Below are 14,242 nucleotides of genomic sequence, written 5' to 3' on the forward strand. Positions count from 1 at the left end.
CCAACCATTTCTGTATAGACATAATAAATTTGAGTCTGTTGTTCATTTTGTTAATAGTTCAAAATCGTAAATACAAAATCGCGGTTCTGTGCTATCTCTATCTCTGAATATAAAATTCATATCTCTATCTCAGAGATAGTTCTGATAGATAGACTGTTACCACAATAAAAATACTCGATAGGCAAGCTAGCATACTGTGAATCTTAAATATATGCCACACACAATTATAAAAAGCAAATATATTAATACAAGTTCAAAGTTCAGAACAAATATTAAAATAAATTATTTGAATCTGCCCGGCGCCTTACTCTAGAATCTGTGACCCGCAGATAGGCATGATGACTAATAAACCATAAGGTTTGTGTATAAACAATCATAAAGTTTTATACCATTGCTATAAGTTCTATGCGTCTAAAGCCAAAAAGGTTCGAGATAATTTCTCCAAAATAAAAAGGAACGAAAACAAAAACTTCCTTGTTCATAAAGTTGCCTAATCTTTTGGTCTAGAGACATGAGGGACCGTTGTTTGATGATTTGTCTTCAGGGATTATTATCAGAAAAATGCCTAAGTTTGGAACCACTTGCTCTCGAAATAAGCGTTATTTGTAACAAAGTGACTAGGAATAAAGGATTTTTGGATCACATTATTTATAGAAATAGCATTATTACTTAATTCAATACTAGTAAATAATGGGACCGGTAATTGCATATCATGCGCACTTTTGTGTACCCATAAGATGACATACTCGTAATAAAAAATAGCCATATTTTTTTGTTATTTATACTTAAGTTTTGATTAGGTTAAAGTAGGTATGTTTTAGTAGGCCACCAAATTTTAGCTTTTCTTGTCGTGCGTGGGCATAAACACATACGCGTCTCGTGACACACACACATGAAATAACTCGCTGTAATCTCTTTGAGATCTGTTTGCGTCTGGGTAGGAAACGAAAGGATGCAATTGACACGCGTGCGAGCGTAACCACCGGGTCAGGAAAAGGAACGCTTTCTTTTTTGGTTGCTTTTCCTGGCGTGCGTGTTAACGCCCGCACGCATCTTACCCGAACCGTGTTACTTGCATCCTATTGATTCATATCCACGTGCGAGCGTAACCACCGCGACAGGAAAAGATCCGCTTTCTTTTCTTGGTCGCTTTTCCTGGCGTGCGTGGTAACGCCCGCACGCATTTTGCCCACACGCGTGTTCCTTGCATCCTATCGTTTCATATCCAAGTGCGGGCGTCAAACACACGCGACAGGAAAAGCGACCAAAAAAGAAAACGGATCTTACCCGTACGCGTTTCACTTGCACCCTATCGTTTTATATCCACACGAACACTCGTCGCGAAGTGACCGCGTTGAGTAAATTAATTCATGAAATTCATTTTAACGCGAGCGAGTCTTATCTTTATTAAGTAGTAAGTAGTTAGAAAACGTAGGCCCCAGTTTATAACAATGTGTTAGAAGTGAAGATTAGCCTTTAGGTACCAATTTAATTGTTGGCTCGGTATTTTAATTGTTGAAGCTAGATAGCTAGTTGGGAGACCTCGACTATTCGTCTGCAAAGTTTTATTGGTGTTTAACTCGAGCCAAATTAATTATAAACTATGAACAGTATTCGAATTGCTATTTATGTTAAATATGTATTAAACAAGCCTTAATTGCAAATCCTTTTACGAAGTTGTTGAATTTTAGAGGATAAACATTTTAGATAAACAAAAATAATGACATTCTGTTAAAGTAAATATCAAGATGATTTAAATGTATCTACTCTTATGTTTTTGATAAAATTGTTTTGACTTTAGACTTGTCGTGGTTTGAGTCTATAATTATTTGTTTTTGTTTTTTGAACTATCACAGAATTACCTATTCTAGGAAAGGGCTCGAACACAAAACTGCGATGCGACGCGATGCGAATTCGCAACGCAGAAAATTGCGATGCGAATTGCTGCGATGTGATATCGTGCGGCGTAGCGTCTCTCAGGGAGACCAACAACAACAACCACTGTGCGATGCGAATCAATTCGCAAGTTCTAGCACATTATTTAATTAAATTAACGCAATTAAAGGTAGCATAGTAGCCCTTTGTGGAGGCACCACTGTCACACCCATTCATGCGTAATACCAACAGTGTTAAGCGCTGCTGTGTTCTTTTCTGACGGGTGTAGCAAGGGATACTACACACTGGACGTAGCTATGCATCTGTGGCGTACCTCAGGTAGCAATCTTATCTGGGATTGATTATAAATGTCCGTGGACGACAGTCGCCACTTACTGATGGACTGTTTTATAGCATAATAAATCTATATCATAAATAGAGTTCTTACCCCATACTCCAACGAGGGTAGGTATCTGCATGCCGTATGAGAACATCCAGGAGAATACGATCATGAGGGCGATGTTGTGTTTTCTGTAAACCCGCGAGTACCAGCTGTGGTGAGCTATCATTATATATCTGGAATAAAAAGTAAATAAATATTAGAGGAGTGTATTAAAGAATGCATTAAGTTTAATTTCTTTGGTGTGGTTACGAATAAAATATATTTGGTAATAATTGTAACTATGTAACACTCGATTTTTACAGCCATACACTTAATGGAAACATTTTTGTATTGGTAACATTTGCAAATAATTGTAAAAGCATACGGTTACCTCTGTGGTTCTATATGAACTTTGTATGAAAAAGAAAAAATATTAGATTTCATACAAAATTATCATTAGGAGATATAACGCAAAAAATTAAATCTCAACAATTTGCATGAGTGGTAAAAAGACTCTACCACTATATGTATTGTAAAGAAAATAGAAACAATGTAATTTTAGGAGTCTTTTTATACGTATTTGTTATACGTATTATTAGTATTGAAACATTTATAGCGTAAAATAGTTACAGATACATTATAGTTTTTGTTACGAAGACCTAACAACTTTTCCCTGCCCACAAATCAAGTATAGCACCTGAACCAAATTTATCTTTCGCATCAAACCTACGTCACTCGGGCGGTTAAGCTCTGTAATTTATCGTAGCAAGTGTCCTACAAAAGTTGTGAGATGGATGGAACGTGGACAGTCTGTGCGTGTGTGTCTATTCACATGTAACCACAATCAAAGAAACTACATAGTTGAGTAGAACTGACATGAGCGGACAAAAATTTGTATCAAAATGTTTTATTCAAATACCACATATTTGATGAAGATCCTCAATCATATATTGGAGTTTTTATTAGTTTTCATATATGAAATGCATGCCAATATTTTATTGATAACTAGAATAAAGATGCAAAAAGCTCGTATTCAAAGACGGCGATGCATGGGCCACTCATCTGGTGTTGCAAAAGTGAGGAGATGGTGAGGCGGACTGGATACTCGTAAGCTACTCTCATATTATAAAAAAAGTAAGCTTAAGTACCAAGCGAGTACTTATCAGAACGAATAATACATATATTGAATTATGAATCAGATATTCGTTAACAAGAGAACCCCACTTGTTTTACATAATATGATGCTTGATTCCATTATATGGAACTGGTGACCCGTGAAGCTTGTTAGTCGAAACCAAACATGATTGAGATGAGATTTGGAGAGCTTATGCCCGTACTTTGCCTATCAATATTCGCGATAATCAAGGATTAATTATTTGGTAGAGCGGCTAATCCCTTGTTTGTTTTTCGTCTATATTGATGTAATTATTCTATTCTTATTATATAGTAATAATTTATTATTTTGGTGATCGTCAATCCGTTACTTTCCCATTACTGGGTACGAGTCTCCCCTTAGAGGGAGGGAGCAGTTTTAGACCATAGTCTACTTTGTTCATGTGCGAATTGTTTTACTCTTTTAGACATAAGAGTTGTGTAGAACTCTTAGATGTGCAGATTTCTTCGATTTTTTTACATTTCTTTAAACAAGTGATCCTAATGCCAACGTATCCGGAAAATCAGAAGTGTGTGCCAAGAATTCGAACCTTGGAAGCCCTCTATTGATAGGTTATGCCTACCTATATATAATGCCTACCTAATATAACAGTCACAAGTTATTATGAATTTTGCTAATCACATCGCAATAATCATAAAATTTAAGTTGTCATACACGGTTTCATTGTTTTTGGCATTTAAATTAATTGGGATATAATCTATCTTCATAAATTAAGTTCTATAATACCGTAGACAGATAAAATAGATCTTTATCCCAATTAATCAAGTTAAACTGTCTCAAATTATAACATAAATCATATTGCGTAGATTTATTTCTATTGCTGAGTTAAATTTATGTTAATTTACGTGAGAAATGTCGCGTGAATTCAACATTAAGTAATGTAATTTACTATTACAAGGAATGTTAAATGTGATTTAAGCAAATTTAGCACAAAATAATAGCTATATTATACGTTTTACTCCAGTTAAGAAAGTTACTGTGTGCATTGCAGGCATTTTCTACCGCTCTGGGCAATTACCCAGAATGCCTATCGGACTCTACGCACATTTTGCATAGGTCTCTGCACAACTAGTAAGTATTTGACTAAGTAACTTTTAAACGCACAAATATCGAAAGTTCTATATGGTTTCCAGATAAACTACGCGTATTCTGATTCTAATTAATCGTAATCTAATTTTTCTTTCGCTGCGTCTCGACTTTTTCAGCATTAAAACCTCTATAAGAAATGCAACATAATCACCGTAAACACTGCCATGGTAATGACTCATTCTTAATGCAAATCCTCAATCAACCATTCAACCTCACAAACCATCAAAACCTCAAGTCGAAACTAACGAAGTCGCGGAAGGAAGGTACTTAGTAATAAGTGGTACAATTTATTCATTGTTGCCTCTGAGATTGTGGTAAGTGTAAGAAGAGTAGGAAGTAGGGAATGAAGTGTAGGAAATATTTTATGTCTGTTTTTATTTTTATTATATAGAAGTGAGAAGTAGTAAATGGGGATGCAGTTCACATGATGGTAAGTTACCAGATAAGATTGGATATCTACCTGAGGCCGAGATTGCCTCAAACGTAAGTCAGGCGGTTTTCACATCCTTCTACTGCAATGCAGAACTGCTTATCGCTAGAAATGGGTGTGGCTGTGGTACCTCTCGGCGCAACGGTACCACGTACACAAAAACACATTTATTGCTAACTTATTGTGAAGCCCTAGTCACCAGTATGCTTGGTATTTCCACTAACTACACAAATTATCACCTTATGAATTAATACACAAAGTACAAAATCACGTTTCATTCATACATATTAACCATAAGTTCTCTATTTAAGTATAATTGGCATTGAATTAACATAATAACAAACTTAATAATTCAAATGATGTTCAATATGCGTTCTGTCATTATTATGCGCGCTTTACGTAACCGATGTCACGTTCTTACGTCGCTGATAGAATTTTTAATTGCTCTATTGGAAATTACTCGCATTATGGAATGAATCATAATCGCTTCGCTGACGTTATTGTATGGAATTTGTTTAAAAAGTTAAATATCTTGTAATAATGTAAATCCCTAGTAGTAAATTGAAGGAGAGCTATTTGTGGTTCTACTTTAAAGGCACCTCTGTCACACCTAGATATTTCTGCCTAACAGTAGTATTAATTGCTTGTGTTCAGGCTTGAAGGGAGTCATAACTACTTTTGCTATGAGTTAAAAATTTGTGTAGAAAATATGGAAGTAGTCCTGTCTAGTGTCTACATATCGGATTTACACAGAGAGGCTTTGAGTTTCGATCTCCGGCCAAGTAGAAATCAGGCTAAATGTTTACAAGTCTTAGTTTGTGTCAACCCACAACCATAGAAATCATATTGTGTTTTATGGATAGAAAGCAGCAAGGATTGTTATGAATTAATCACATAATAGACACGATCATAGTCAACACTACCGTATTTAGGTATGACTAACGGCATATTTGTAATGACCGATATAGCACGTTTTGCACTTTATTCAATATTCATTCTACACTGAATGTATACCTAAGGGATTTCTAACATACGATACACGAACCTCTACACTTTCACCCGACTGCGGCAATGTTTTTCGAAGCAAGATTATTTATATACGTATTTATATAAGTATCTAAGTTTCTTTGTTTGGCACGCCCTAAACCCAAACAGGTTGACAAAATATAACAAATGAGGAGTCATTGGATTAGTCTAAATTTGGGAGAGGCAAAGGATACATTTTCTTTTTTCCGTTCATTTTTTTTAGCACTCGAATTTTTAGCCGTTTTCTCACAGTAACATTTTTCTAGCGCATATGTATGTATGTGTGTATGTATGTATGTGTGTATGTGTGTATGTATGTATGTCTAATTCTTTGACACGCCCTGCAGTTTAAACAGTTTGACGGATTTTAGTATATAAGGTGTTGTTTGATTATTATATTTATAGCTTATGTTATTTCCACATTTTTAACACAGGAAGGTAAAAGGAACACGGTTTAGTTGTATAGTTGATGTTTACCTTGAATTGATATTAATAAAACTTTACAGTATTATCCTGTTGAGGTTCGGACGATATCTGCATAATGAATTAATATTGAATGTCAGATAGCATTGTACTTATATTGAATTGAATGATTAAACTAAAACACAGTAAGCGAAGTTTACGTTGCAAAATATCTTAGTTTTTTTTTTAAATAAGTGTGAGTTTTTCAAATGGCCTTTTAGGTCCAAATCCCAAAGTATACAAATTGTGAAAAATGCTGAAAGGAGTTTCGAGGGCCATTTTGATAAAAACTAAAATTGCTAAATCTGATTTTTAAAAATCTATTTTAACACACTTATTTAACACACACTATAGTATTCACCGGATAGTGTCTTTTATAAGGATCAAATTATAATGATAATGATAAATGATAATGATAAATGACAATGTAAACATTTTATTTGAGTAAAAGTGTTGCAGATATATTGAGCATCTCTTTGCACGTAATTTGTAGTCCTAATTGAAATATATTTGCAAGATACAAAGGTCTTGGCGAAAGTTTCGAAAAATCGGACCCCTGATGGAGAAGCCGAGTTGCCAATTAGACCATCACTGTTTTTATTGTCTATTGTACTGTGTTTACCCAAGGGACTCACCTGTTCAAAGTAATGAGAGCGATACTCAGCAGGGACACGCCAACGTTCCCGTACCGCAAGAACGGTACCAGCTTGCACAGGACGTCGCCATGGGACCACGTCCTGGTCCAGAAACCGGATATGGCGAATGGCAGCACCACGGCGCAGAAGAGAAAGTCGGCTATGCAGAGACTGGAATTATAAATTATGGTTAATTGTAACCTACTTAAGTAATGTTAATTTAGATTATGGAAAGGTGTTCAAATTAAGTCTGTCCTGAGAAGAACCGCTATAGCGAGTATATTATCTTACTAACCTAATTAATTAATGTTAATTTAGAGTAAAGAAACTTGTAACTGAGGATGGTCCGGACAAGAAAAACTACACCGAGTATCTAAAGTTTCGGTAGAAGACGCTTTCTACACTCACAGCCCCACACTAGGATTTTCTGTGTCGTGGATGACATTGACACACACATAGATGAATATACAAACACCCAGACCCTGAACAGAAATCTAAATTTGTCATTGAGTTATCTGTCTGGACAGGGATCGAACCTGGGTCCCTCTGCGCGTCAGACCGGTATGGTGACTGCTCCACGAGGCAAATATCTAAGTGGGGTGGCATCTCATTCGGAGTAGCAACGCATCCAGAATCCGCTTTATTGAGTTGATTATAGATGATCATCGGCGGCAAAGACCATTTACCGCCACATGGACGGTATGATCGTTCGCCACTTTAATCATTTAAGGTAAAAATGATATAGCATTTTACTACGTACTTGAGGAGTTTAACATTTACATAAAAGGAATTAAAATAATGGACGTAAATGTAAATATCATGAAGTTATTTATATGTAAATTCGAGTTCGATATATTTTAAAGTATGTAAAATAGCCTACTTAACACAATAACGTTTTAGTAAAAAGATCCAGGAAAGTATTACCTACTAATTCCGTCACTTGAAGACAACATGATTTTTTGCCGGAATGTCGCCATATACCTACGGTAAATTATGAATGAAAATTTTGCGTACGTTTCAGAATGTAATTTACAGTAAACGAAAATTGTATGTAGATTTTGAACTTTCTACAGTGTAGAAAGGTTATGAGTGTAAAATCTACATTCATAGCCTCACTTAGTACCCCATACATAGGTAGGTTAGTACCACATAACATCCTACAAGAAATATCTATATTTTAGAAGTTTCTCTTACTATTGCATAGAAATTAAGGTGATGGGTTTACTTTGCGCGCATTAATTAGTTAATTAAAATTGGAAAAAATTAGGTATTATTGTCGAATGAAAAATATTTTCTTAGCATTCATAAACAAATTATCTTATATACAAATGTTCATAAAATCGTTTACAATTTGCCTTTTAATGTAGGTACATATTTTTATTTGCTTTTGTTTCATATTCAGATAATCTACGTGCTAATTAAGCCGTAAAATAATTATTTGCAATCTAAATATATATAACTCAAAGGTGACTGACTGACGTAGTGATCTATCAACGTACAGACCAAACCAATTGACGGATCGGGCTGAAATTTGGCATGCAGGTAGATTTTATGACGTAGGCATCTGCTTAGAAAGTATTTTGATCAATTCTACCCCCAAGGGGATAAAATAGGGGATGAAAATATTACTTCGTAACGCGAGCGAAGCTGCGGGCAAAAGCTCGTAATAAATGAAATTATAAATTTTGTCGATTGAATTAGCATATCTGTACAAACTGTTTATTTATATATGTATTACTAAGGTTACGAGTTATCATATAGACCGTAAGTCAGGTACATAAATAAATGTTTATTTTACAACTTTGATTAAATATATCTTAAGTACTTTTAATGTTAGAATAATATTTTAATTAAACATAATAACTCATAAAATGAAACTAGAAATAGACAATGTAACATAAACTTAATATAAACGGTGTTTGTTTATTGCCAAACATAATTTTCAAAGGTTGTTAACTTTATGTCTTCTATTTGAAATCTAATCAAACTTTCACAATAAAGTGAAACATCGTAATTTTAAATTAAATTGCATACAGTTTTACACGTTCACGTTGTAAAATATAGTGCTTTATGCAAGTAACGCAGGAAAGTAGTGTAAGTGTCTCTGCGTTATTACTTTCAAAGTAGAACACACGTAGAAATAAAAACACAAAAAGAAAAAGAAACGTTATTAAAAAAATCACTGTTGTTATAAGGCAGAAATATGAAAAAGTTAAGTATTGTTATATATTTAAAACGATTTCATTGAGATTATTAGAGAGTTAAAACATAATAACTTATATGAAAAGCTAGTTAAATGATATGGTCAAAATACATGGACAAAAATGGTCATGGACAAGTTAAAAAAACATGTTTTTTTTTTTTTCTAAAAAGATTTTCATGTCGAATTCGGTTACGTAGTATTATTAATATTAATAGTTGGTAACATTATACCTATTGATTAGTTTTTTTTTCTTAACGAGGAGGAAACCTTCAAAGGGTACCCGACGACGTGGGAGCGACGCCGCGTTATGTGGGATTTTTACCGCACTAAAACCCCCCCCGGTGGCCGTCCTCAACGCTTGTTGGAGAACTCCGGGATCTCCGACGGAACGCAACCGGAGTCCTCCCACACCATCTGATGTTCACGACGGTTGGTAACATTATACCTACCTTAGTGCGAAATTAATACTCAAACTACCAATCTAGTACTGGCAATCCAGTATATTGTATAATAGCATACAAATGTGTAAATAAATATGTACATAATATCCAAGCCATCAGCACAGTAACATGTGCGTGCTACATTGCAGTGCATTGAGATGTAATGAATAAATTAGTCAAAGCGCGAACTCAATGACGACTGCCTACGTCTATTCAGCTTATTCTACGTGATTGGATCGGGAATTTGTTGTGTGGGATGTAAGTTGAATAGTCACTGTTGAATTGTTTGTATTTGAAGATATTGTCTGTTATAGCAACTGTTTGATAACTTTTCGAATGATACAATCCGAACGCTAATTTTATTGTTCGTCATATAAAGTCCACAAATACATATGAGGTCATCTATACTTCTATAGTAATATTATAAAGAGGTAAACTTTGTTTGTTTGTTTGATTGTAATGAATAGGCTCAAAAACTACTGAACCGATTTTAAAAATTCTTTCACCATTCGAAATCTACATTATCCACGAGTAACATAGGCTATATTTTATATTTAATTTTGAGGCGGTACACAATTTGCCGGGTCAGCTAGTCAATGATAAGAACATAAATATAATAAGGGATAAATTATTTATATTACTTCATAACGTTGGATAGAAAATATTTTAATAGTCATTCAAATAACGTCAAAAATAAATGAAACCATGCACACCTGTGCGAGTTGGTCTACAATTTACTTAATCTGCCTAGCGTAAAATTTATATGGATAACTTTATTGGTTCTCGAGTGAAATCCTTTCATGTGGGCATTTTGTTTTAAATTTGCTATCGTTTAAATAAGTACTATATAAACCTTTATGCTTAATGAGAAACATATTACAGTGATGAGAGATCGAAAATCAATCACATTGGTCAAATAAAACTTTTACCATTGGGATTTTGTTAAAAGTTGGTGTATTTATTATAACTGGGAAACCTATTACAGTCATGAATATAATTTTAAAATTTATTTGGCCAGATATTTTTTTATCTTTCAGCAATAAACCTGTTATCATTATTTATTATAGCTTCAAAATCACCCTTCAAAACTGCTTACGTATTCTTATACTTAGCAAATTAATTCAAGGAAAATACCGCTCACCTAATGATGAATGCTGCAGCAACGTTCCTGACTTTAGGGCACTTGAGGAGAGCAACCACGGTAAGGAGGTTGCCGAAGAGGCCTATGACCATTATGAAGCCAGTGACTATCGCTGCGAAGGTCAGTAGACTAGGTGAAAACCTGTGGAAGAATATAATATTAGAGAGCTTGGAAGAAATAGAAGATCTTGAATTAAATTGATCTGATATCATTTCATGACAGCAAAACTTCTGTGTTTAGAAGTACAGTAAAGATAAAATAATGGATTAGTTTGGTCACAATCTAATCCATTATTGTATCATAGCACAAACAAACAAAACAAGATACCTATTTGAAACTGATCAAAGGCGATTTACGTTCTGTAAAACTTTAATTTGGAGATCTAAACTAAGTTGTAATGCTGGCAAAGTTAATAATGAATAATGTTCTGTTCCTTATTATGTTATGCTAAGTACTTTTTGTGAAGAATTTTATAGCATCAGAAACGAGGTAGGTACTTTCAAAGAAATTTACTTTTAGACGAAATGTATAACAACAGTAACGGTAGGTGCACTGTAATTCCAAAGTAATCTTGAAAGATATACAAGCGATGGGTCCATCCTGTCTGTATGCCAAATATCTTTTGTCCAGGACAGTAAAACTAGAACACTAACTTTTAGGGGTAACCTTAGAGCAGCAGTAACGAAGTGTACTATAATTCAAACGAAAATCTGTAGAGAAATTTCTTCCCACGCGTTTCTAAGCAGACGTCCGGTCCAAGCCCGGTCCGTACCGGATACCTTTTGTCCAGGACAGTATTCAGGTTCGAGAGCTCCAGTTTCAATACCGTTTTAAAACAACATAATACCGTACTCACAATGACCAGGAACCCTTGTGGCAGATGTAGAATTAATTGGAGCGCAAAGTTCGTCAACCAAAACCTTGTACAATACATTTCAGCTTTGTACACGGGAATAAATTTATATTAAGATGAATGTGGTGATGATTTTCTAAGAAAATTCTCTCTCGTTTGTTTGTTTGGTTTCAATGGGCTTTCATGTGTGACTGACAATGATTTCAGGGAAGCAAAAATCCCTTTTATTTCCTTTATTATTGAATTAATTTGAATGGTTAAAGCTGTATGGTTCGTTAGTCTTTTTGTTGGTCCAATTCTATTATTTTTAAATGAACTTAAAAAAGGAGGAGGTTCTCAATTCGACTGCTTTTTATTTTACGCGATCTCTTTGTTGACCCTCTACTGATTTCAATGATTATTGCTTTTTAATGAAAAACCCGCCCATAGGCATGGCATAGTGAATAGGACATACTCGTACTTAAAACCACCTTTTCAATTTCATACTTAAGCTCTTTTTTTGTTTAGCTCGTCGTTTATGTAAGGTTTTAGGTTTCTTATGTGGTGCATGTAACCTTATTGTAATTTTCATAATTGTTTTTTTTTTAGGAAAACGTTTCGGAATAATTTCCACGTATAAAACACTTACATTGACAATTCACTGGGGCGGACACTTGATGTGATTTCATCGGTACCGTTGTCGCTCGCCATTTTCCGATATCTGAAACAAGGGAGTGCAAGATCAATAAACCAGTACCCTTACCAGGAGTTTTTACGTTTCGATAAATATGACTGGTTTGGTATTTGTTTACGTATGGTACACGTAGGGTACAGTTTACTTTTGTAATTAAAAAGTAAAACATTGAAATGTTACTGTTACACTGTAGTGCAGTTTTCCTTTTAGACTAAAAGAGGCTTAGGCCATAGTCTGCTACGCTGACCAAGTGCGGGTCGTAGACTTCGAAAATCTTCGAGACTTTTTGAATAGCTTTTATTTTTGGTTGTTTTGCGAAGATTTACTTTATTGTTAAATCAAGTGACAATTCATTTCTAGTTCGCACAACATTTTTGAAAAAATTGCGATATGTGCCTGGGTATCGAACCTCAGACCTCCTTGAGAGGCCGCGTAAAAACAACTAGACTATCAATGTTTCTACAAAAATTCACTTAGAATATAGAGTACATACTATTTATGTTAAATGTTCATAACATTTGTATGAACTTTAAAGATAATTATTGCCAATTACAGCCAAATTATTTATACTGTCTGGCCGGAGATCAAACCTGGAACCGTACATCTCAGATCAGTATGCCGAACGCTGTACCACGCGGTTCGTCAAGCTAATAAACAGAAGAATAAGCATTACGTCACAGAGGTTACCGGAACAATTTACCGTAACCTCTACAATTGGGAATGGGACATGTCGGTTTAGTGACTCATGCGGCAAGGATGTCACGGATTAGTCTTTTGTTTCTTGGACGTCTTTAGACTGTTATTATGTAATTGCAAAAAATATGTATGCATTTATCTCGAAACTGTCCAGCCTTAGAAAGAACTACACTTAACTTAGTAACTAAACTTTTTATTAACCAACTTTAAAAAGAAGGTTCTTTATTCGACTACTGTGTATGTATATGTATATGAATGTCCGCGATTTTTTAAGAAACTACAGAATCTATTTGGATGGGATTTTGGTTTATATTAAGTAATTGCTTATAGGCAATTATTATAAATTACGAAACGGTTTCAAAACAAACATATTATTTAATTAGCGATAACTTTTTAATTTTTAGGTTAGTTCTTCAAAAATCTAGAGTTTGCGGGGAAAACTTGAAACCGCGCACAAGGAATTCTTTGACGTCTCTAATAGAAAATTACGTCTATTTTATTAAAACCATTTCGATTTTGAGATGTAATTATTGTCTTTGTTTAAGTTATATCGATCTTTTTGTCTTTGAACTAAAGTTAGAAAGATGTAAAATCTAAGTTTCAACTCTAGAAATAATTGGTAACTTAGAAATAAGATCACCTATGGTTTTAAGTTCTTATATGTAAATATTGCTTTATTACTAGTCTATTTATATATTTGCGTGTGAAGATTTATAAAATGAAATGAAGCGTTAAACTCGCCTCCACGCATACTCGCGTGTTTTGTATGCAAATATTCTTATGAGCAATCGTATCGTAAGTTATTACGGCATTTCCTGTTCGGTGAAAGTGTTTAGCGTGATAAATTAGTCAAAGACCGGAAAATAAACATGTTTTTTGTGTGGTTTCGCTTATTTTCCATTAAATGGTTGGCTGGTTCCCATGGCTTATACGATTCGCTCGTGTGGCTGGCGTGTCATGTGAATGGAGGCGATAGACTTTACCTACTCTTGCGTATATTTTCTTAATGTGGCGGAGGCCGGACCATACTCCCATTTAAAGGGGTTCGCGCCCCTACACGATCGACCACCTGGGGGGCGCCCGCTCCCGCGGGAACTCCCTGGACTGGCGACCTCCGACCATCAGGAGGCCGATCGTCCGCTCGGTATGACGACGCAATAAGT

General features: G+C 34.8%; 1 protein-coding gene across 2 annotated transcripts in view; it reads right to left on the reverse strand.

Annotated features, from left to right (window-relative positions):
* The window catches only part of LOC140743556 (G-protein coupled receptor moody), a 69,067-nt gene that overhangs the window by 6,186 nt on the left and 48,639 nt on the right, over window positions 1-14,242 (reverse strand). For both annotated transcript variants that reach the window (XM_073074933.1, XM_073074941.1), the window contains exons 2-5: window positions 12,339-12,410; window positions 10,858-10,998; window positions 7,074-7,244; window positions 2,324-2,451 (exon numbers count right to left, since the gene is read on the reverse strand). In XM_073074933.1, the coding sequence (XP_072931034.1) occupies window positions 2,324-2,451; window positions 7,074-7,244; window positions 10,858-10,998; window positions 12,339-12,400 (502 nt within the window). In that variant the 5' untranslated portion in view covers window positions 12,401-12,410. The remainder of the gene's footprint in view (window positions 1-2,323; window positions 2,452-7,073; window positions 7,245-10,857; window positions 10,999-12,338; window positions 12,411-14,242) is intronic.

Source organism: Epargyreus clarus, unplaced genomic scaffold, assembly GCF_041222505.1.
Source record: "Epargyreus clarus isolate Ecla_fem2 unplaced genomic scaffold, WU_Ecla_fem_2.2 ptg000001l, whole genome shotgun sequence".
In the NCBI taxonomy this organism is placed as follows: domain Eukaryota; kingdom Metazoa; phylum Arthropoda; class Insecta; order Lepidoptera; family Hesperiidae; genus Epargyreus; species Epargyreus clarus.